Raw genomic sequence first — 25,444 nt, 5'->3', positions numbered from 1 at the left:
AACCTTGAAACCTCGTGGACATACGACACAAGGAGAACCTTGAAGCGTCGTGGACATACGAACACAAGGAAACCTTGAAGCGTCGTGGACATACGGACACAAGGTGAACCTTAAAGACTCGTGGACATACGAACACAAGGAGAACCTTGAAGCGTCGTGGACATACGACACAAGGAGAACCTTGAAGCGTCGTGGACATACGACACAAGGAGAACCTTGAAGCGTCGTGGACATACGGACACAAGGTGAACCTTAAAGACTCGTGGACATACGGACACAAGGTGAACCTTAAAGACTCGTGGACATACGAACACAAGGAGAACCTTGAAGCGTCGTGGACATACGGACACAAGGTGAACCTTAAAGACTCGTGGACATACGGACACAAGGTGAACCTTAAAGACTCGTGGACATACGGACACAAGGTGAACCTTAAAGACTCGTGGACATACGACACAAGGAGAACCTTGAAACCTCGTGGACATACGGACACAAGGAGAACCTTGAAGCGTCGTGGACATACGGACACAAGGTGAACCTTAAAGACTCGTGGACATACGAACACAAGGAGAACCTTGAAACCTCGTGGACATACGGACACAAGGTGAACCTTAAAGACTCGTGGACATACGGACACAAGGAGAACCTTGAAACCTCGTGGACATACGAACACAAGAGAACCTTGAAGCGTCGTGGACATACGGACACAAGGTGAACCTTAAAGACTCGTGGACATACGGACACAAGGTGAACCTTAAAGACTCGTGGACATACGACACAAGGAGAACCTTGAAACCTCGTGGACATACGGACACAAGGTGAACCTTAAAGACTCGTGGACATACGGACACAAGGTGAACCTTAAAGACTCGTGGACATACGAACACAAGAGAACCTTGAAGCGTCGTGGACATACGACACAAGGAGAACCTTGAAACCTCGTGGACATACGAACACAAGGAGAACCTTGAAACCTCGTGGACATACGACACAAGGAGAACCTTGAAACCTCGTGGACATACGGACACAAGGTGAACCTTAAAGACTCGTGGACATACGAACACAAGGAGAACCTTGAAACCTCGTGGACATACGAACACAAGGAGAACCTTGAAACCTCGTGGACATACGAACACAAGGAGAACCTTGAAACCTCGTGGACATACGAACACAAGGAGAACCTTGAAGCGTCGTGGACATACGGACACAAGGAGAACCTTGAAACCTCGTGGACATACGGACACAAGGTGAACCTTAAAGACTCGTGGACATACGGACACAAGGAGAACCTTGAAGCGTCGTGGACATACGTTCACAAGGAGAACCTTGAAACCTCGTGGACATACGAACACAAGGAGAACCTTGAAGCGTCGTGGACATACGAACACAAGGTGAACCTTAAAGACTCGTGGACATACGACACAAGGAGAACCTTGAAGCGTCGTGGACATACGACACAAGGAGAACCTTGAAACCTCGTGGACATACGGACACAAGGTGAACCTTAAAGACTCGTGGACATACGACACAAGGAGAACCTTGAAGCGTCCGTGGACATACGGACACAAGGAGAACCTTGAAGCGTCGTGGACATACGGACACAAGGAGAACCTTGAAGCGTCGTGGACATACGACACAAGGAGAACCTTGAAGCGTCGTGGACATACGGACACAAGGAGAACCTTGAAACCTCGTGGACATACGAACACAAGGAAACCTTGAAGCGTCGTGGACATACGACACAAGGAGAACCTTGAAGCGTCGTGGACATACGGACACAAGGAGAACCTTGAAGCGTCGTGGACATACGGACACAAGGAGAACCTTGAAACCTCGTGGACATACGGACACAAGGTGAACCTTAAAGACTCGTGGACATACGGACACAAGGAGAACCTTGAAACCTCGTGGACATACGGACACAAGGTGAACCTTAAAGACTCGTGGACATACGACACAAGGAGAACCTTGAAACCTCGTGGACATACGGACACAAGGAGAACCTTGAAACCTCGTGGACATACGGACACAAGGTGAACCTTAAAGACTCGTGGACATACGGACACAAGGTGAACCTTAAAGACTCGTGGACATACGAACACAAGGAGAACCTTGAAACCTCGTGGACATACGAACACAAGGAAACCTTGAAGCGTCGTGGACATACGACACAAGGAGAACCTTGAAGCGTCGTGGACATACGACACAAGGAGAACCTTGAAACCTCGTGGACATACGAACACAAGAGAACCTTGAAGCGTCGTGGACATACGACACAAGGAGAACCTTGAAACCTCGTGGACATACGACACAAGGAGAACCTTGAAACCTCGTGGACATACGGACACAAGGTGAACCTTAAAGACTCGTGGACATACGAACACAAGGAGAACCTTGAAACCTCGTGGACATACGACACAAGGAGAACCTTGAAACCTCGTGGACATACGGACACAAGGTGAACCTTAAAGACTCGTGGACATACGACACAAGGAGAACCTTGAAGCGTCGTGGACATACGACACAAGGAGAACCTTGAAGCGTCGTGGACATACGGACACAAGGTGAACCTTAAAGACTCGTGGACATACGGACACAAGGAGAACCTTGAAGCGTCGTGGACATACGACACAAGGAGAACCTTGAAACCTCGTGGACATACGAACACAAGGAGAACCTTGAAACCTCGTGGACATACGACACAAGGAGAACCTTGAAGCGTCGTGGACATACGGACACAAGGAGAACCTTGAAGCGTCGTGGACATACGGACACAAGGTGAACCTTAAAGACTCGTGGACATACGAACACAAGGAAACCTTGAAGCGTCGTGGACATACGGACACAAGGTGAACCTTAAAGACTCGTGGACATACGAACACAAGGAGAACCTTGAAGCGTCGTGGACATACGACACAAGGAGAACCTTGAAGCGTCGTGGACATACGGACACAAGGAGAACCTTGAAGCGTCGTGGACATACGGACACAAGGTGAACCTTAAAGACTCGTGGACATACGGACACAAGGTGAACCTTAAAGACTCGTGGACATACGAACACAAGGAAACCTTGAAGCGTCGTGGACATACGGACACAAGGAGAACCTTGAAGCGTCGTGGACATACGGACACAAGGAGAACCTTGAAGCGTCGTGGACATACGACACAAGGAGAACCTTGAAGCGTCGTGGACATACGGACACAAGGTGAACCTTAAAGACTCGTGGACATACGACACAAGGAGAACCTTGAAGCGTCGTGGACATACGAACACAAGAGAACCTTGAAGCGTCGTGGACATACGACACAAGGAGAACCTTGAAACCTCGTGGACATACGGACACAAGGAGAACCTTGAAACCTCGTGGACATACGACACAAGGAGAACCTTGAAACCTCGTGGACATACGGACACAAGGAGAACCTTGAAGCGTCGTGGACATACGGACACAAGGAGAACCTTGAAGCGTCGTGGACATACGACACAAGGAGAACCTTGAAACCTCGTGGACATACGGACACAAGGAGAACCTTGAAGCGTCGTGGACATACGAACACAAGGAGAACCTTGAAACCTCGTGGACATACGAACACAAGGAAACCTTGAAGCGTCGTGGACATACGACACAAGGAGAACCTTGAAGCGTCGTGGACATACGACACAAGGAGAACCTTGAAACCTCGTGGACATACGACACAAGGAGAACCTTGAAGCGTCGTGGACATACGACACAAGGAGAACCTTGAAGCGTCGTGGACATACGGACACAAGGTGAACCTTAAAGACTCGTGGACATACGGACACAAGGTGAACCTTAAAGACTCGTGGACATACGACACAAGGAGAACCTTGAAGCGTCGTGGACATACGGACACAAGGAGAACCTTGAAACCTCGTGGACATACGACACAAGGAGAACCTTGAAACCTCGTGGACATACGAACACAAGGAGAACCTTGAAACCTCGTGGACATACGAACACAAGGAGAACCTTGAAACCTCGTGGACATACGGACACAAGGAGAACCTTGAAACCTCGTGGACATACGACACAAGGAGAACCTTGAAACCTCGTGGACATACGGACACAAGGAGAACCTTGAAACCTCGTGGACATACGGACACAAGGAGAACCTTGAAACCTCGTGGACATACGACACAAGGAGAACCTTGAAACCTCGTGGACATACGAACACAAGGAGAACCTTGAAACCTCGTGGACATACGGACACAAGGTGAACCTTAAAGACTCGTGGACATACGACACAAGGAGAACCTTGAAACCTCGTGGACATACGACACAAGGAGAACCTTGAAACCTCGTGGACATACGAACACAAGGAGAACCTTGAAACCTCGTGGACATACGACACAAGGAGAACCTTGAAACCTCGTGGACATACGAACACAAGGAAACCTTGAAGCGTCGTGGACATACGACACAAGGAGAACCTTGAAACCTCGTGGACATACGAACACAAGGAGAACCTTGAAACCTCGTGGACATACGGACACAAGGTGAACCTTAAAGACTCGTGGACATACGGACACAAGGAGAACCTTGAAACCTCGTGGACATACGACACAAGGAGAACCTTGAAGCGTCCGTGGACATACGGACACAAGGAGAACCTTGAAGCGTCGTGGACATACGGACACAAGGTGAACCTTAAAGACTCGTGGACATACGACACAAGGAGAACCTTGAAACCTCGTGGACATACGAACACAAGGAGAACCTTGAAACCTCGTGGACATACGAACACAAGGAGAACCTTGAAACCTCGTGGACATACGAACACAAGGAGAACCTTGAAACCTCGTGGACATACGATCACAAGGAGAACCTTGAAACCTCGTGGACATACGGACACAAGGAGAACCTTGAAGCGTCGTGGACATACGGACACAAGGAGAACCTTGAAGCGTCGTGGACATACGGACACAAGGAGAACCTTAAAGACTCGTGGACATACGGACACAAGGAGAACCTTGAAGCGTCGTGGACATACGGACACAAGGTGAACCTTAAAGACTCGTGGACATACGGACACAAGGAGAACCTTGAAGCGTCGTGGACATACGGACACAAGGAGAACCTTGAAGCGTCGTGGACATACGGACACAAGGAGAACCTTGAAGCGTCGTGGATATACTAACAACATGTGAGATCTTATCTCTTGGATCAGCTTTGTTTCCCCAACTTCAACAGCATCAGCTGCGCCGCTTCGCTTTCCCTTATACGATCCTTAGATGCCGGCTCTCTAGCAGTTACGACCAAGCCATCTGAGTTTACTTACATTCCTCTCCGTCTGACATTGCCATCAGCTTTTACATTTTTGGCTTGCCTGTGGCGTTGGCGGGAATGCTCCGTCCTCTTGTGTGTAGATAACTAAATTTAGAAGTAGATAGATAACGGTTTAGATAACTAATTATAGAAGTAGTTAGATAACGGTTTAGTTAACTAGATATAAAAGTAGATAGATAACGGTTTAGATAACTAGATATGAAAGTAGATAGATAACGAATTGTTGCTTTTAAGCAGCCATTCGGCTGAAAATACACAGTTGAGGTATTACAAGTATTACACAACTGGGAGGTCTAGATAGTAACTAGTAAACGAATCTTAAAAGAGCTCAAGATCAGGGAGGAGCTGCATTCTGTGCGTGCGTGTGTGTGTGTGTGTGTGTGTGTGTGTGTGTGAGAGAGAGAGAGAGAGAGAGAGAGAGAGAGAGAGAGAGAGAGATTACTATTTATGTGTTGTGCGAGAGAGTTTTACGCTTGCGTTGCCCAGTCTTTTAACCATGTATATGTGTATCATGTCTATACTCCTATTTATGTATGCACACACACACACACACACACACACACACCCTAGCCTATGCTGGGTATCCCTTTTATCGGCCGGTTTCCGAGGGGAGGGTGAACAGCTAGGTGGACTGTGGACTGGCTGCTGCAACCAGGATTCGAACCTAAGCAGGTTTGATCCTAGGCACTCCGTGCATGGGTTACGTTCACCACTACACCGCGGAGGTATGTGTGTGTGTGTATGTGTGTGTGTGTGTGTGTTTGTGTGTGTGTTTGTGTGTGTGTGTGTACACAAATGGAAAGTACGAAAAATTTCGATTTTTTGTTTACATTCCCGGGCCATGTCTGTTCATCTTACCATAGGAAAGTAGGCAACATGATCTACACTAATTTCTCTGGACTGTCACGAAAACTACATATATGTCTTTTCAGTCTCGCTTGATGACATAGAATATCTGTGTACAACGATATATATGGTAGGCACGCTCCCTACCTGATTTGTGATTGGTCGAGGGGTTCGAGGTGATTCATCTGGTCGACGCCCTCCTTCCTATTTTGTGATTGGTCGAGAAATTTAAAGTGATTTGTTTAGGAGCCGCCCTCCTGTCTTCTTTGTGATTGGTCAAGGAATTGAGGTTATTGGTAGACACGCTCCCTACCTGGCCTATGATTGGTCGAGGCGCTGGAAGTGATTCATGTAGATGACGTCTGGTGTCTGGTGCGGCCCGCTGGTGGGGCGTGGAGAGTCAGACAGATCAGTGTGGACACAAACCTGGGTTGTACGTGCGTTGCTGAGCTTTGCGTCAAGAACAATGGTCTCTGCTTGAAAGGTTTCGAGTTTGGTATTCAATCAGTAAGTAAACATACGACTGAATACACGAAAACAGAAACACACATTTATATAAATTCACGAACACTGACAATCACATACATAGCCATACATGTAAACACACTTCTTACAAACGCACATACAGACACAGACACAGACACACACACAGACACACACACAGACACACACACACACACACAGACACACACACACACACACACACACACACACACGCGCACACACAGACATACAAACACACAAGTACAAGTATGCACAAACATAAACTTACACATCCACACACCAACACTCACGTGACCTTACAAATGTAAGCAAAAGCACACATATACAGACACACATTCAAATACATACAAATAGACAGATACAAATCAAATAGAAATACTGAATGATTTCGATTACAATTAAGTTAGCTCTGACTGGCACAGTCAGCCAGGACTTAGAGGTGATATCAACTCGATTTCTGAGAGAAGTTAGGGTAGATGATGCTGTGGAGGTAAGGGTGAGTGGTTCATATCTGTCCCCATTAGGTAAAAGCCTTCGATACCTTATTGCATGATATGCAAATGACAGATGTGAGATATGAGGTCAATGTCTCTTGATGGGGGTGGAACGAACGCTGATGGAAGTATTTAAGCTGTAAAATTATGAGTTTTTTTTTTTTTTTTTGATGAGGGAAGGCTGACCATCTTGGAAGAAGGTCAAGGTGATTCATCTGGTCGACACACTCCTGCCTGCCTGGCTTGTGACTGGTCGAGGGGCCGGAGGTGATTCATCTGGTCGACACACTCCTGCCTGCCTGGCTTGTGACTGGTCGAGGGGCCGGAGGTGATTCATCTGGTCGATGCACTCCTGCCTGCCTGGCTTGTGACTGGTCGAGGGGCCGGAGGTGATTCATCTGGTCGACACACTCCTGCCTGCCTGGCTTGTGACTGGTCGAGGGGCCGGAGGTGATTCATCTGGTCGATGCACTCTTGCCTGGTTATTTCGACCAGTCACAGGATTTATTTCCCTCTTTTTTGCCTCCTGTGTCCAGTGCTGGTGCTGCTCAGTTTATGTTAATGAGTTACAAGTGGTGATAAGTCCCTACGTTGGATGGTTTGCAGTTGATGCAAAACCAACGGCCGAAACTGGTGAGGTGATAGACGGCAAAACATAGCAGAGTGGAACGTGTTTCATCCACTGGCTCGGCAGGAGACGTGCATGATGACCCTCAGTCTAAGTAGTGGTAACGAACTAGCTTTGTGGAAAGGATCAAGATGACCTCAGTGGGATCAGAGATTAGGAGTGGTATTTTCTCAATCCCACATTGGGAAAGATCCGGGGATGTTATTATCTTTAGGCAGTCCATTATTCATTACTGGTATATAATAAACTACCATTAATTTTCGTGAATTAAGGTATCTTTTTTGTGAGGTCACACCACATACTTGAGACTAATACTTAAACAGTTTGATTTTTTTTTGTTATCCCTAGTCATAGATGCATATAGGTTTCAATACTGTTGAGCTAGAATGTGTTTCTCGTATTGGCTGTTTTGGGTTGTGAGGAGAGTTTGCAACTGTTACATATTCATTCCACTCAAACTGGCAAAGAAATGAAGAAATCTTATTAATGACTTATGTGGTTGGTTGGTTAGTTAGGCATCAGACCTATTAACTGCCAGGGTCATTAAGGCTCTTAACGATAGTTCTGATGACCACTTACACTCTCGGCGTGTTTTGTGTCCATTTGACTTAAACGATTCCGAATAGACTAAATGATCTGGGAGATGATAGATCACAACAAGCCAGTGTGGAGAACGTTAGGGAACACGAGTGAAAACATTAGGGAAACAGGAAACGCTTTAGATGGGATGTAGGGAAACAATTTTTTTCCGGTACTGAAATACCCGATATTTGAATTCATTAAGTGAGAGTATGCAAGTCGTTTGTTTATCTTAGACAACACCACTGGACTATGTGTTTGAGGGAAGAGGTATCATGGATATTGCTCATTTTACGTAAGTAGAAGTATATTGAAGTATATTGAATGTAAAGACAGAAGTAAATATGAGCACAAGAGAAGTCACTCGTTTTAGCTGAGGCAAGACGTGTGTGGCGACGGACTCAGGCAAGACGTGTGTGGCGACGGACTCTTGGTAAGAGCATGTATGCTGAGCCATCACTGGTGCTACATCTACTTGTTTGTACAACACGAGCAAGAAGTTCGTCTCTTTAAGCTTTGATATCATGCGACTTTCGTATGCTCTTGCCAGGAATGATATTCATTCCCCTCAGCCACTACCCTGCTATCATACAGGAGTACCTACACATTTCCTGATTAATTATTTGTTAAGACTTTATGTTTTTATTATCTGTCACTTTCGAAAGATTTCTGAACGCTGACTTCGTCAAACTGGTTTTGGACACTTGAAGGTTGTGATCGCGTCATCCCACGTCTATTCCCTCTTCTTTGGTAGGCAAGTTTATGGATTCTCACTGTCAGTCAGCTCTCATAATTCTTGAACAGTTTTTGTTGTCCTTCTCTGGACTTTTTCTATTAGGTCTTTTGTGCTTCTTTGAGTGCGATGACCAAAACTGAGAAGTATATTCTATTTGGACAAATATGCGATGTAGATATGCTAAATATTTTCTTGTCTGTGTTCTTAAATGCGGTTTTAGTATTTTCCTTTTTCTTTTTCTTTTAGTCTCTCCTTAAGGTGGAACCCTGGCGACAGATTAGGTCCAGTGTCGACTCGCAAGTCCCTTTCACACAGAGATTACTGCGGCTTATAACCCGCAGACTACATTCGTGTGGAGGTCTTCTCTCACTGTGTCCTATCCTCATTACTTTGTATTCACTCGAAGTAAACATCACCAACCATGTATCTGATCCGGAGTTTGTCCAAGTCCCCATGTAAGCCTCCCAATCCTCTTCACCCTAATCTTCCCTTGGGATCATCTTCAAACATATTCAGGTATGAGTCCAGTTCTTCTGGCGAGCCATTTAATCATAAAACCAAGCTCTCTAGCGCGCCACTAGTGAGAGGACCTCACACATGCTTCCTGTGTTCTTTACACCGAAGATAATTTCTATCCATTCAATGAGTCTCCCGTTATGACTACCTGATGAGCCAGTGTCACATGCTTTCCGACAGTCCAGGCAGACACAACCCGCCCTTTTTTTCTCTTTCGTCCATAGCTGAGTTTACTCTCTCATAGAGGTTGAGAAGAACTGATTAACATAATCTTTCTTCTTGGACCCGTATCGTTCGTCCATTCGCTCCCCGGTCATCTTTTCCAGGGGTTTAGAGACAACACTTGTCTTTGGTTCAGCACAATTTCAGTCTCCTTTCTTAAAGATATCAACGACATTTACCCCTCATCCACGCCCATGAAGCTTTACCTTCTTCCAGCGATATAGTGACCAATATTTCAAGCGGTCTGCGGAGTGTATCCGCACACTTTATCAGCTCTATCGGAAACTTGAAACTTAAATACGTAGGTCAAGAAACCTTTAGTAGACTCTTTGTATATTTTCTAGCAGGTTTAGATGCTTTCCAAGACCTCCGTTCCATTCTCTCTCACTGGTGTTGGGAGCTGGAGTGTTTTTCTCTATGAAGAATCTTGTTCTCTAGCTTCTCATAATAATCCTTTACAACTCTTCCTCTCAATCCCTTAGCCTGGTTAGCTGCTGTTTCGCTGACAATGTACAGCTTATGAACTCACGGAAAGGGTTTGGATTACCTTCTGCCTCGTCCAAAACATTCTCGTAAAGGGTTTTGTATACTCCGTTTTTTACCCTGTTACTGTCGTTCCTTGGTCTCATTCCTTTTAAATGCTGGCTGGCTATAGTGCATTCGACTACATTATCTCCATAGTACATCGCCAGGCTCATGCTTTTTGACACCAATTACTTACTCATTTCTCTCTCTCTTCTAGACCCCCTAGTTAACTTGCAGCTGAAGGTGCCCATTTTCTAACTGATTCACTGTAGGTCTGAGATAACGTTTTATAGCCATGATCCACATCATGGCTACGGAAATGTATTTCCAAATTTAAGTTCTCAAAGAAATTGTTTGGTTCTGTGTAGTTTCCACACTGACATCTCTTCTCTGAGTTCGGTTTCTCCTTTGATCTCTTTGTGTCCTAATCGTAATCAAACTCAAGCGGTACAAAATCACATTTTCCAGCTCGTGTTCTCGATTTCTATGGTAATACGTGTAAAGATAAAATCTAGTAGTGGTGGTATATTAATCTTCTAATTGTAGTGTGTAAGTGAAATGCTGATACAAGAAAATCTCTCTATATGCACCCTAGGAACTTAGGTCTCTATCTCCATGAGACTACCTTTTCCCAGTCTGTTTCCATGTAACTGAAATATTCCATGAACAGAACTTGACCATCTCGGAACAATGCGTGTCTCACTGCTTCCTGTACCATACTGATTGCTCCTTCATTGTTACCTTCTGCACCAGTTCTGTTTCCTTTAAATTCTCCGGATTATCGTAAATTATCAATACAATAAACAATTCTGCATGAAATTAACTTGTAGGATCTGATGAGACGGTAGTTGCGTGAGAACAACACTGAAAAGCCAGGGAGCGTTGTCAGCTTGTTATGAAGGGCAAGGAAGACCTTGAGCTACCACGATCAGGTAAGACCTTATCATATGTTTTTGTTTACAGGGGAAGTATGCGGAGCGTGTTGGTGGCAGCCGGTGTCCTGTTGCTGGCGAGGGCGTCCACGTCCACGGTGAGTGACTCCATGACAGTCGCTGACCCCTCGTTGACTTCCGTGACTGGTTTTCTGCCTGTCTCTTCCGTGACTGGTTTCTGCCTGTCTCTACCTCATCCCCTGAATTCACGTCAGCTGGAATTGAATTCTCTGCAAATCTTTGAGTTACTTTTCGCTGATCATCCCATTGACTTGTGTAAGATACTGACCTCTCGTGCCGATTCTGTGACATGACACTCGACTCCTGTGCCAGCTGTTGTCCTTGCCCTGAAAGTGACTAGACAGACCATCTTTACTGGCCGTTGCTTGGCTATCGTGCATGACTTCCCTGACTCTTTCCTCCTTAGACTTACTGACTCACTCTGACCTGATTGATTCCTAGCTGTATTCCCCGACTAAATCTTAACCAAAGATCCTGTTAGCTCCCTGACTGACTTCTTCCTAGCTAACTAGCCAACTGACCTCCTTGAATAATTTTCTCCATGGCCTCCCTAAGTGACGCCCTACAGGCCTCCCGAACTGACTCATAATTGGCGTCCTTTAGTGACTCTTCTTTAGCCTCCCTGATTAACTCCTTTCGTGCCATCCTGACTGACACCTCACTGGCCTCCCTGACTGACACCTCACTGGCCTCCCTGACTGACACCTCACTGGCCTCCCTGACTGACACCTCACTGGCCTCCCTGACTGACACCTCACTGGCCTCCCTGACTGACACCTCACTGGCCTCCCTGACTGACACCTCACTGGCCCACCTGACTGACTCATTTCTAGCCTTCCTGACGAACACACTTCACTAACCTCCCTGGCCAACACCTCACTGGCCAACCTGACTTACTCATTTCGAGCCTCCCTGACTGACACCTCACTGGCCAACCTGACTTACTGATTTCTAGCCTCCCTGACTGACGCCTCACTGGCCAACCTGACTAACTCATTTCTAGCCTCCCTGACTGACGCCTCACTGGCCAACCTGACTAACTGATTTCGAGCCTTCCTGACTGACGCCTCGCCTGAGTAACAAACCTGCTAAAGTTTTACGTGCTTGCCCTCCCTCTACCCGTCTACGTCAAGCCTAAGCATAGCCAGGGCACTAATCATTCCACTCTCCATTTTATTATTCATCACCATCACCCTTGGTGATCGCTGGTCACCCCGTGCCACATTATCATCATAGCGAGTGTTTTCTGTCACGATGAAGGTCTTTGTTTACTTTTACTTTTACTTTGAAGCCAAACATTCTCGTGTGTTGGTCGGTTCAATAACATTATGAATTCAGTTATGTGTGAGAAGTTAAAAAAGTAGTAAGGACTACTTCTATAAGTGTGTGGAAGTTTTTAATTTACGTTAAAACACTAAGCATGAGCTGAAAGTGAATCATAGTGAATTAAGAGGTTCTATGCATCGCCTAGGAAGTTGACTACGTCCACCTTGTCGGATCAGCAGATTATAAAGTGTTGTGCTGTGTGTGCGTCTATGTGTAGAAAGTGCTGGGCAGTTGAGTAGTAACTTCTCTTGTGTCTTCATTATGATAGTTGCATAGTAAACATGTTGGAATATACTGAAGCGGTCTTCGTCTTGTTGTAGTAATGGGCGAATTCTAGAAAGTAAAAGGAGTTGTGTGACTCGGGTTTGTCTAGGGAGTGTGGTTTCCGTCCTGAAGGATTTAAGTTTAGGACTGAGTTGGGAGGTCGGTTGTTTGGTGCCTGCCTGGATATTTCAGTGTGTACGTGTTTTGTCAGTGTTCTGATTGTTAGGGTTATGGGGATATGTGTGTAAAGGTTATTGAAGTGTGAGGCAAGGGTAAGCTTTTTATTTCTACTAAGGGGTTGGTGGTATGTTATTGAGTAGTTAGGGTGAGAGGGGTCTAGTGCTGTTGCATTGAACTGAGTGCCGAGCATGTTGAGGCGGAGCTGCATTGGAGTATCTTTGTTTCATTGTGAAGGTGTTGAGTGTTTGGAGTTGCTAAGCAGCCAGTGATTGTTCTAGGTGCATTTTTTTGTGTGCTTTACTGCGGATGAATTGTTTTTAAACTATGTTGAGATTCTTTATGTATGCAGGTGGGACAGGGGAGAAAGAATCATACCCCCGTGTTCCCTACGTGTCGTAGAAGTTGAAAGTTGACAAAACCACCCTAAACATGGCTGTGGTGTAGGCTGGTTTTTGTATATATTCCTTGAAAATGGCTTGAAATACAGTAGAGGGCTTGGAGCTTCTGTGTTTGTATTTCCAGCGGGTTTATTTATAAATTCAGATACAGCGTGGGGTTATCATCCAGGTACATAAACCTCACGAAGAAGGAAATAATGTCTGCTGTGCTTTTTATATGCTTCCTGAAAGCTGCTACGATGGCTTTAACTACAACAATTTCCTTTTACTTTTGCAGTCGATGTTCAATGAGCGGATGTATGCTGAGGACTACGACGATGTCACAGGTAAGAGTACTCAGCTACGGTGATCTTCGTTACATGTATTGAGCCTTTGTCCCAGGGAAGACGGGGCGGGAGAAAGCTGCCAAGGTGTCTCCTGCTTGATGGAGAGGACGATTAAATCAGGCGGGAGCGGGATAGCTGGAGGTCCTCCTCCGCTCCTGTTAGGGAGATAGGGAGAAGCCAAGCGGGGATGTATCCTCGAAGCCTCCGTCAGTCATCTGTTTCTGACGCTAATTGGATAAAGGGAAAAAGGCGAGTAGGTACATGAAAGATAGACAGTCAAACTCTATTATGAAAATTCCCGAAGCCATAGTATCTTCAAGTGTTCCTCTCCTTAAGATTAGATATCTGACTTACTTGTGCTTCTGCATGATCACATAGATACCTTTCTTGCCTCAGGAAAATGAAACATGAAAAGTTCCCAAGTGCACTCTCATGTAATGATCACATCATCAGGGGAGAAACAAGAAAGAAATATAACAATCAGTTGATATAAACGCCATTTCGTAAACAAATGGCGTCCTAGCTACGTCTCTTCGTTGTATATCAAGTAACTGTCATATTTCTCTCTTGTGTCTCCCATGATGATGTGATATTACACGAAAGTGCACTTGGGAATTTATCGTGTTTCGTTTTCCCCTGTGGACTCATAGGAACATATATGTATGTATGTATATGTATATATATATATATATATATATATATATATATATATATATATATATATATATATATATATATATATAACATACAAACCTCCAACAACCAGGATCGAACCCGGGACCCCTGTGCAAGTGGCAGGAATGTAACCGCTCGGCTATGGGCCTGGCAAATAGGAAACAACTATTCGAATACTAAGTACTCGTATACCCTTCGTCTCACAATGGTGAGGAACGGGGTCTATACCGGTTATTTCCCTACAGGCGCACATAGCCAGCTGATAGCATTTTACCGAACCTAACTGTACAACGCGGAGGTATTCATATACCTCCGCTTCAACAATCGTTGCTGTCTGGTCGACCATTTGACCAGTTCCAAAATATTATTTTAAAGAAAAACATATTGCTATGATGAATTAAGGAAAGAACGCAATAGGCTACAAGTGTCACTAAATCGTAAGTTGGACCATCTTATTGAAAACAGCGACTGGACCAAGAACACAAACCCTTCTTTTGTGGTAAACCTGTCTAATAAACAACTAGATAAAGATTCCTTGTGTGCATTAGGCTATGGTTTAAGTTTTTGTGTGCTCTAACAGGGAAGCCAGCTGTGTTGATGTCACAAAGTCTTTTTGTAATTTAGAGAAATACAGTAATTTAAGTAATGATGAAATTGATATCTGTAAGGGTTTAGTGTATGCCGGTTTGTCAAAACCAGTGGAACCTGATTGCCCTAAAAGATTTATAAGAGCTATTAACACCTTAAAAAAAGCAGATAAGGCTAACACTGTTGTGATTTTAGACAAAAGTAACTATTTATCTAAGATGAATGATCTTCTGAATGATGACACAACATATTCTAAACTTAGTAAAAATCCCTTAGAAGCAGTTAATTCTCATTTCAATAAAGAAATAAAGTGGTTGTTGAAAGGTAGTAGTTCTCTTATCAAAAGTTTGTCATCTTTGTCCCCTTCATTGTCATATATGTATATGGACTTATCAAAAACATAAACAGAATTTTCCAGCAAGACCTGTAGTGAGTTCAGTAGGCTCCATCACATATAGTTGCTTTATTAAGTCCTTTAGTGGGTAAGGTATCAAATTCTAATATCATGAACAATGTAGATTTAGTCAACAAGCTAAACAATATCATTGTTAATTTTGATTTCAAACTAGTAAGCTTTGATGTTTCCTCACTTTTCACTAATGTTCCAGTTGATGACCTTTTAGAATATTTATTTGATGTCTTGGATGATATTCATTTACCTGTTTCAAAGTCTGTTTTCATTGAACTGATAAAATTGTGTATAAAAGACTGTGTATTTAAATTCAATGGAGATTATTATGCTCAAAAATTTGGTATGGCAATGGGTAACCCTCTTTCACCTGTACTACGTAATCTTTATATGGAATTTTTTGAAACAAAATTACTAAAGGATATCTTACCTTCTAATGCAATTTGGTTTAGGTATGTAGATGATGCTCTTTGTGTTTGGCCAACAAATGAAAATTTACAAATATTTCTCCCCTTACTTAACAATTTAGTACCTTCCATCAAATTTACTGTAGAAAATGAAAATAATGGTATGTTACCATTTTTAGATTGCATAATGCACAGGCAAGGAAACAAGTTTAAGTTTAGCTTATACAGAAAACCCACCAATGTATGCTCATATATCCATTTTTACTCATCTCAACATGACAGAGTTAATTTATCATCATTTCAATCTGTGTTCCTTAGGGCATTACGTATTTGCAGTCCAGAGTTTATTGATGATGAGTTTGAGAAGATATATTCTATTGGATCTAAGTTAAAGTACCCTAGATCTTTCATTGATAAATCCCTTAAGTTAGCAAAGAGATCATTTTATAGAGGTGAGCCCAAACCTCCCATTGACACCAAGAATCTTTTAGTTCTCCCTTTTGATAATAATTTCACTTTACTTCCCATGTTGCTTAAATCCTTTAATGTAAGTTTTGCTTTAAGCAACAATAATACTATAAAGAATATCTTAATCAGGAATTCACCAGAAAATTTTCTTGGATGCATCTATAAAGTGCCTTGTGGAAATTGTGATAATTTCTATGTTGGTCAGACTGGTGATGATCTTTCTGTTAGACTTAAGCAACATAAATATAGTATAAGAACGGGACAAGAATCAAATGCCTTGTTTAATCGCGTTAAAAACTATGATCATTGTACTGACTGGAGTAATGCCATGTCAATTATTAACTCTATTGCCAAGAGAAATATCATTGAATCTTCTATTATTAAATACACAAAGAATTATAATCTTAATATTAGTGATGGTCTATACAAATTAGATAACTTTATTGTTGATAAGATTTGTAAAATGATAAGTTTATGAACGCTCGTTGTATGTTTTGGACAATCGCATGTTTACCAAATGGCGTTCTAGCTTCGTTTCTTCGGTGTATGTCAACTGACTTATATTTCTCTCTCTCTCTCTCTCTCTCTCTCTCTCTCTCTCTCTCTCTCTCTCTCTCTCATCTGAATATATATATAATATCATTTTAAAAAAACTATTTGCCATTTCCCCCATTAGCAAGGTAGCGTTAAGAACAGAGGACTGGGCCTTTGAGGGAATATCCTCATCTGGCCCCCTACTCTGTTCCTTCTTTGAAAAAAACAAAAAAAAAAAACAAGAGGGAGGATTTCCAGCCCCCCCGCTCCCTTCCCTTTTAGTCGCCTTCTACGACACGCAGGGAATACGTGGGAAGTATTCTTTCCTCCCCATCCCCAGGGGTAAATATATATATATTAAAATATATATATAATATATATATATATATAAAATTATATATATAAATAATATATTTAAAAAATAATATAATACTCTCCACCCCAACCCCCCCCATTTCCCTTTTTTTTTTTAAACCTCTTGCCCCTTTTCTCTTACCCCCGCCCTCTTTCTTTTATACATCCCCCCATTAAATTTGCATTTTTTTTTCCCTGCAAAAATCGTCCCAAATCCCTCAAATCTTCTTTTTCACAATACCTTATTTCTTCAACCCCACCACTACTAACAAACCCTTTCAATTTAAACCCACCCCCCACCCCCTTCTAAATAAAACAAGCATTTTTTTGCGAAAACCCCCATAAACTGATTCCCAAAATACATCCCTTTCCTTCCCCCACGCCCCTTACTTCCATTGTTCTCAACCTTTTTCCTTTCTGTACTCAGCCCTCTCCTGGTACTTCCTCAAACAGGTCCCCTTTCCCCAAGCCACTTACTCTAAACCACCCTCTTCCCCCCCAACATTCACCCTTTTTTTTTCTAAAAACCCCTTTTACAAATCTTCACCTTAGCCTCCAAAAGATAAAACAACCCCCCCTCCATTGAAACCTCTCAGCACTTTAAAACATCCAAAAGTCCTCTTTTTCGCACCCGTCAATTTTAACCAAAATAATCCAATAGCGCTCCTGGGCCACCTCCTACTTACATAAGTAAACTTAGAAAAATCCGCTTTTTAAACCGGGATTCCCCAAACATCATCCTTTTTTATACCAAAAAACTACAACTCCTTTAAACCCTTTTTCCCTTTACAACACTGAACACCCCCCTTATACCCATTTTTCCCTTCCCCAAAAAAAATTTCCACATTACTCCCTTTGCATTCAAATCAAACCCCTCACTATAACCCTTTTCCCTCATCAAAAAACCCCTAACCACTAATTCCCCTGCCCCCCAAAACACTTTTCCTCCATGATTTTTCTTCTCCTTTCCCAGGGGCTTTTGCACCAATAATCACCCACCTCAACTCCATCAATTTTTAGTTTTTTCCCCCAATTTAAACGAGAATTTACTTTCTACACCTATCAAAAACTCCCCCAAACCCCGTTTCCCCGGAGTATTTTTCTACTTCCTTTTCCCCTTTCTTTGTCCCTCCACTAACCCCCGACTTTTGGGAGAATAAAAAGGAAGGGTTTTAAAGGGGAAAAAAAGTTTCGTAAAGACAAAGGGGGCAAAGGAACTTCATAAGGGGGCCCCAAAGGGGAGGTGATAACAAGGAGTGGTTATTTAAAAAGAGGAGTATTTTTGAAGTTTTGTTGAATAAAAGTTTATGATAGATTTTCAGATATAGGGTTTTTTGGTCGAGGTGGGGGTCAAAGTGGGTTTGGAAAAGAAAAAGGAAAAAGAAAGGTTTTGTTAACTTTGCGGGAAAAATTAAAGTCGGCAAGGCAGCAGGTTTTTGGGTGGGATTGCATGGAATTTTAAAAAAAAAAAGGGGGAACCCGTATTTTACTGGTTGGAAAGGTTTTTTTAAAATTTTGAACCCCATGGGGGTTCCTAGATTGGGGGGAAAAACGTGCATAGGCCTTTTACAAAGGGAAAGGGGATAAGATGATGCTCAAATTTCAAAGGGATAATTTTTTTTTGAGTTTCCCGGGGAAATTTTTATGGGGGTTTTTATTGAGAGGGTAAGGGTTACAGAGCATCAATTGGGGGAAGAACAAATTGGGTTTTAAAATGGGAAATGTGTGGATCATTTTTTGCTTTGAAGAATTTAAAGTGAGAAAAACTTAAAAAGCAAATGGGTTTGTTGTAGCAATTTTTGGATTTTGGGGGAAGCCCAAAAGATAGAGTTGATAGAGAGCCGTGGAAGGTATTAAGAAAAATATGTTTGGGGGGAAAGTTTTAAACATGAAAAATTTTTTTCGAGGGTGTAAGGCCTGTGAACTGTTGGGAAAAAGGGAAATGATTGTTCCAATGAATGTAAAGGTTTTTTGGCAGGGGGGTGTGATGTCTCCATTGGGGTTTTTTTAATTTGTTTTTGGTGGGGATTTTAGGGAGGTAAATGCAAGATTTTGGAAAGAGGGGGAATAAAATTTTGTTGGGATGAGAGAGCTTTTGGGAAATGATCCCGTTGTTTTTTCCCCCTGATAACAGCGCTGGTGGGTTATTCATGTGGGAAAAAATGCGAAGCGGGGGACTGAGTTTGGGTTTAAAATGTTGGGGAAAAAAAAGTTTTAAATAAATGGGTTTAATAAAAGCAAGGTTATTTTGGACAGTAGGGTTGAGGGGCAAGTCAATTGGGAGGGGATTTGAATGGGAGAAAAAAAAGGGAATGAAGTGGTTTTTTGATTTTCTGGGGGGGAACTGGCCCCAAAGGAACCAGGGGGCGGGGGTGGGTCATAGGGGGGGGGAGGGGGGGAAAATTTTGGGGGCCCCTTTAAATTTTGGAAATCCCAAAAAAATTAAACCGGAAAACAAAAAAAGGGGATGTTAAAAGGGTTTGTGGTTTCCCAAAAAAGTTTTTTTTTGGGGCGAGGGGGGGGCTTTGGGTTTTTAAATTTCGCCCGGGGGAAAGGGGTGGCCCGGGAAAAGAGATGTTTGGGACAATGTGTGGTGGAGGGGGTTTATCGGTGATTTAAAGTAAGGTAAGAAAGATGTTGGAAAAAAAAAGAGCGTGGTTGAAGAGCAAAGAGGGGGTTTTTGAAGTGGTTTGGGCACATGGAGGGGAAAATGAGGAAAGATGGGCCCAAAAGGGAAAATGTTTTTTGGAGGTGGAGGGAAAAGAGAAAAGGGAGACCAAATTGGGGGTGGAAAATGGGGGTGAAAAAATTTTTTTTTGATCGGGGCTGAACATGCCCGGGGGGTGGGAAAGGGGGGCAAGGAATAAAAGTGAAAAGGACGATGTGGGATACCGGGGTTGACGGCTAAGGGGGGAAATTTAATCAAGGCCCTGTTTTTGCGTCCCGGGGGCAAACCATTGGAAAGCTGTGTAGGTTTTGTAATTTGCGTGTGTGGACGTTTTAAAACATGTGTATTGGGGGGGGGGGGGGTTGGGCCCTTTTCTTTCTCCCGTTTTCCTTTGCGCTAAAAACCTTTGCAAACGCGGGAGACAGCGAAAAAAGTAAAAGTAAAAGTATATAAATATAATATATATATATAATAAAAATATATATATAAATTTTATATAATTTATAAATATTAAAAATATTTTTTCTTTTTTTTTTTAAACTATTCCCTTTTCCCCCCATCAGCAAGAAGCGGGAAGAAAGAGGGCGGGCCTCTGAGGGGAAAATCAACACCTGGGCCCCCCCCCTCTGTTTCCTTTTTTTTGGAAAAAATTTAAAAAAAAAACAAAGGGGGGATTTTCCCCCCCCCCGCCCCTCCCCTTTTTTGTCGCCTTCTACGACACGCAGGAATACGTGGAAGTATTCTTTCTCCCCATCCCCAGGATAAATATATATATATATATAATATATATATATATATATATAATATATATATATATATATATATATATAAATATATATATATATAATATATAAATATATATATATATATATATATATATATATATATATAATATATATATATATATTTTTTTTTTTTTTTTTTTTTATACTTTGTCGCTGTCTCCCGCGTTTGCGAGGTAGCGCAAGGAAACAGACGAAAGAAATGGCCCAACCCCCCCCCCCCCCCCCCCCCCCATACACATGTACATACACACGTCCACACACGCAAATATACATACCTACACAGCTTTCCATGGTTTACCCCAGACGCTTCACATGCCTTGATTCAATCCACTGACAGCACGTCATATATATATATATATATATATATATATATATATATATATATATATATATATATATATATATATATATATACATAGAAAAGCTGTGGTTTCAATGCATTACACATGACAGCCAGAGACTGAGCGTGAAGGAATGTGGCCCCCGTTGCCATTTTCCCAGCGCTACCTCACACGCATGGATGAAGGGAGCAAGTATGAACACATACATGTGTATATATGCATATGTCTGTGTATGTATACGTATGTATAAATCGAAATGTAGAGGCATGTATATGTGCATGTGTGGGTGCTTATATATGTGCATGTGGGCGGGTTGGGCCACTCTCCTGCCCGTTTCCCCGCGCTACCTCGTAATATATATATATATATATATATATATATATATATATATATATATATATATATATATATATATATATATTTCTTTTTTCCTTTAAACTATTTGCCATTTCCCGCGTTAGCGAGGTAGCGTTAAGAACAGATGACTGGGCCTTTGAGGGACTACCCTCACCTGGCCCAATTCTCTGTTCCTTCTTTTGGAAAATTAAAAAAAAAACAAGAGGGGAGGATTTCCAGCCCCCCGCTCCCTCCCCTTTTAGTCGCCTTCTACGGCACGCAGGGAATACGTAGGAAGTATTCTTTCTCCCCTATCCCCAGGGATATATATTTTATCCTTTTTTATTTATTTTGCTTTGTCGCTGTCTCCCGCGTTTGCGAGGTAGCGCAAGGAAACAGACGAAAGAAATGGCCCAACCCACCCCCATACACAATGTACATACATACACGTCCACACACGCAAATATACACACCTATACATCTCACCGTACACACACACATACACACACAGACACATACATATATACCCATGCACACAATTCACACTGTCTGCCTTTATTCATTCCCATCGCCACCTCGCCACACATGGAATACCATCCCCCTCCCCCTCATGTGTGCTAGGTAGCACCAGGAAAAGACAACAAAGGCCCCATCTGTTCACACTCAGTCTCCAGCTGTCATGCAATAATGCCCGAAACCACAGCTCTCTTTCCACATCCAGGCCCCACACAACTTTCCATGGTTTACCCCAGACGCTTCACATGCCCTGGTTCAATCCACTGACAGCACGTCAACCCCGGTATACCACATCGATCCAATTCACTCTATTCTTTGCCCGCCTTTCACCCTCCTGCATGTTCAGGCCCCGATCACACAAAATCTATCTATCTATCTATCTATCTATCTATCTATCTATCTATATATATATTTTTTTTTTTTTTTTTTTTTATACTTTGTCGCTGTCTCCCGCGTTTGCGAGGTAGCGCAAGGAAACAGACGAAAGAAATGGCCCAACCCCCCCCCCCCATACACATGTACATACACACGTCCACACACGCAAATATACATACCTACACAGCTTTCCATGGTTTACCCCAGACGCTTCACATGCCTTGATTCAATCCACTGACAGCACGTCATCCCCTGTATACCACATCGCTCCAATTCACTCTATTCCTTGCCCTCCTTTCACCCTCCTGCATGTTCAGGCCCCGATCACACAAAATCTTTTTCACTCCATCTTTCCACCTCCAATTTGGTCTCCCTCTTCTCCTCGTTCCCTCCACCTCCGACACATATATCCTCTTGGTCAATCTTTCCTCACTCATTCTCTCCATGTGCCCAAACCGTTTCATAACACCCTCTTCTGCTCTCTCAACCACGCTCTTTTTATTTCCACACATCTCTCTTACCCTTACGTTACTTACTCGATCAAACCACCTCACACCACACATTTTCCTCAAACATCTCATTTCCAGCACGTCCATCCTCCTGCGCACAACTCTATCCATAGCCCACGCCTCGCAACCATACAACATTGTTGGAACCACTATTCCTTCAAACATACCCATTTTTGCTTTCCGAGATAATGTTCTCGACTTCCACACATTTTTCAAGGCTCCCAAAATTTTCGCCCCCTCCCCCACCCTATGATCCACTTCCGCTTCCATGGTTCCATCCGCTGACAGATCCACTCCCAGATATCTAAAACACTTCACTTCCTCCAGTTTTTCTCCATTCAAACTCACCTCCCAATTGACTTGACCCTCAACCCTACTGTACCTAATAACCTTGCTCTTATTCACATTTACTCTTAACTTTCTTCTTCCACACACTTTACCAAACTCAGTCACCAGCTTCTGCAGTTTCTCACATGAATCAGCCACCAGCGCTGTATCATCAGCGAACAACAACTGACTCACTTCCCAAGCTCTCTCATCCCCAACAGACTTCATACTTGCCCCTCTTTCCAGGACTCTTGCATTTACCTCCCTAACAACCCCATCCATAAACAAATTAAACAACCATGGAGACATCACACACCCCTGCCGCAAACCTACATTCACTGAGAACCAATCACTTTCCTCTCTTCCTACACGTACACATGCCTTCCATGGTTCCATCCGCTGCCAGATCCACTCCCAGATATCTAAAACACTTTACTTCCTCCAGTTTTTCTCCATTCAAACTTACCTCCCAATTGACTTGACCCTCAACCCTACTGTACCTAATAACCTTGCTCTTATTCACATTTACTCTTAACTTTCTTCTTTCTCACACTTTACCAAACTCAGTCACCAGCTTATGCAGTTTCTCACATGAATCAGCCACCAGCGCTGTATCATCAGCGAACAACAACTGACTCACTTCCCAAGCTGTCTCATCCCCAACAGACTTCATACTTGCCCCTCTTTCCAAAACTCTTGCATTAACCTCCCTAAGAACCCCATCCATAAACAAATTAAACAACCATGGAGACATCACACACCCCTGCCGCAAACCTACATTCACTGAGAACCAATCACTTTCCTCTCTTCCTACACGAACACATGCCTTACATCCTCGATAAAAACTTTTCACTGCTTCTAACAACTTGCCTCCCACACCATATATTCTTAATACCTTCCACAGAGCATCTCTATCAACTCTATCATATGCCTTCTCCAGATCCATAAATGCTACATACAAATCCATTTGCTTTTCTAAGTATTTCTCACATACATTCTTCAAAGCAAACACCTGATCCACACATCCTCTGCCACTTCCGAAACCACACTGCTCTTCCCCAATCTGATGCTCTGTACATATATATATTTTTATATATTTTTTTTATTTATTTTGCTTTGTCGCTGTCTCTCGCGTTAGCGAGGTAGCGCAAGGAAACTGACGAAAGAATGGCCCAACCCGCCCACATACACATGTATATACATACATGTCCACCCATGCACAATATACATACCTATACATCTCAGTGTACACATATATATACACACACAGACATATACATATATACACATGTACATAATTCATACTGTCTGCCTTTATTTGTTCCCATCGCCACCTCGCCACACATGCAATAACAACCCCCTCCCCCCTCATGTGTGCGAGGTAGCGCTAGGAAAAACACCAACGGCCCCATTCGTTCACACTCAGTCTCTAGCTGTCATGTAATAATGCACCGAAACCACAGCTCCCTTTCCACATCCAGGCCCCGCACACTTTGCATGGTTTACCCCAGACGCTTCACATGCCCTGGTTCAATCCATTGACAGCACGTCGACCCCGGTATACCACATCGTTCCAATTCACTCTATTCCTTGCCCGCCTTTCACCCTCCTGCATGTTCAGGCCCCGATCACTCAAAATCTTTTTCACTCCATCTTTCCACCTCCAATTTGGTCTCCCACTTCTCCTCGTTCCCTCCACCTCTGACACATATATCCTCTTGGTCAATCTTTCCCCACTCATTCTCTCCATGTGACCAAACCATTTGAAAACACCCTCTTCTGCTCTCTCAACCACACTCTTTTTATTTCCACACATCTCTCTCACCCTTACATTACTTACTCGATCAAACCACCTCACACCACTTATTGTCCTCAAACATCTCATTTCCAGCACGTCCACCCTCCTGCGCACAACTCTATCCATAGCCCACGCCTCGCAACCATACAACATTGTTGGAACCACTATTCCTTCAAACATACCCATCTTTGCTTTCCGAGATAATGTTCTCGACTTCCAAACATTCGTCAAGGCTCCCAGAATTTTCGCCCCCTCCCCCACCCTATGATCCACTTCCGCTTCCATGGTTCCCTCCGCTGCCAGATCCACTCCCAGATATCTAAAACACTTTACTTCCTCCAGCTTTTCTTCATTCAAACTTACCTCCCAACTGACTTGACCCTCAACCCTACTGTACCTAATAACCTTGCTCTTATTCACATTTACTCTTAACTTTCTTCTTTCACACACTTTACCAAGCTCAGTCACCAGCTTCTGCAGTTTCTCACATGAATCAGCCACCAGCGCTGTGTCATCAGCGAACAACAACTGACTCACTTCCTAAGCTC

At 43.2% G+C, this 25,444-nt stretch overlaps 1 protein-coding gene across 1 annotated transcript in view; it reads left to right on the top strand.

Moving 5' to 3' along the window:
* The first annotated feature begins 6,454 nt into the window (after window positions 1-6,454).
* The window catches only part of LOC139757129 (uncharacterized), a 98,495-nt gene continuing 79,505 nt past the window's right edge, over window positions 6,455-25,444 (top strand). The window contains exons 1-3 of the mRNA XM_071677231.1: window positions 6,455-6,662; window positions 11,323-11,389; window positions 13,758-13,806. Of these exons, the coding sequence (XP_071533332.1) occupies window positions 11,330-11,389; window positions 13,758-13,806 (109 nt within the window). The 5' untranslated portion in view covers window positions 6,455-6,662; window positions 11,323-11,329. The remainder of the gene's footprint in view (window positions 6,663-11,322; window positions 11,390-13,757; window positions 13,807-25,444) is intronic.

The sequence above is a fragment of the Panulirus ornatus genome, chromosome 24 (genome assembly GCF_036320965.1).
Source record: "Panulirus ornatus isolate Po-2019 chromosome 24, ASM3632096v1, whole genome shotgun sequence".
In the NCBI taxonomy this organism is placed as follows: Eukaryota; Metazoa; Arthropoda; class Malacostraca; order Decapoda; family Palinuridae; genus Panulirus; species Panulirus ornatus.
Note: the sequence above shows the minus strand (reverse complement) of the source record. Positions and strands in the feature narration are given on the sequence as shown.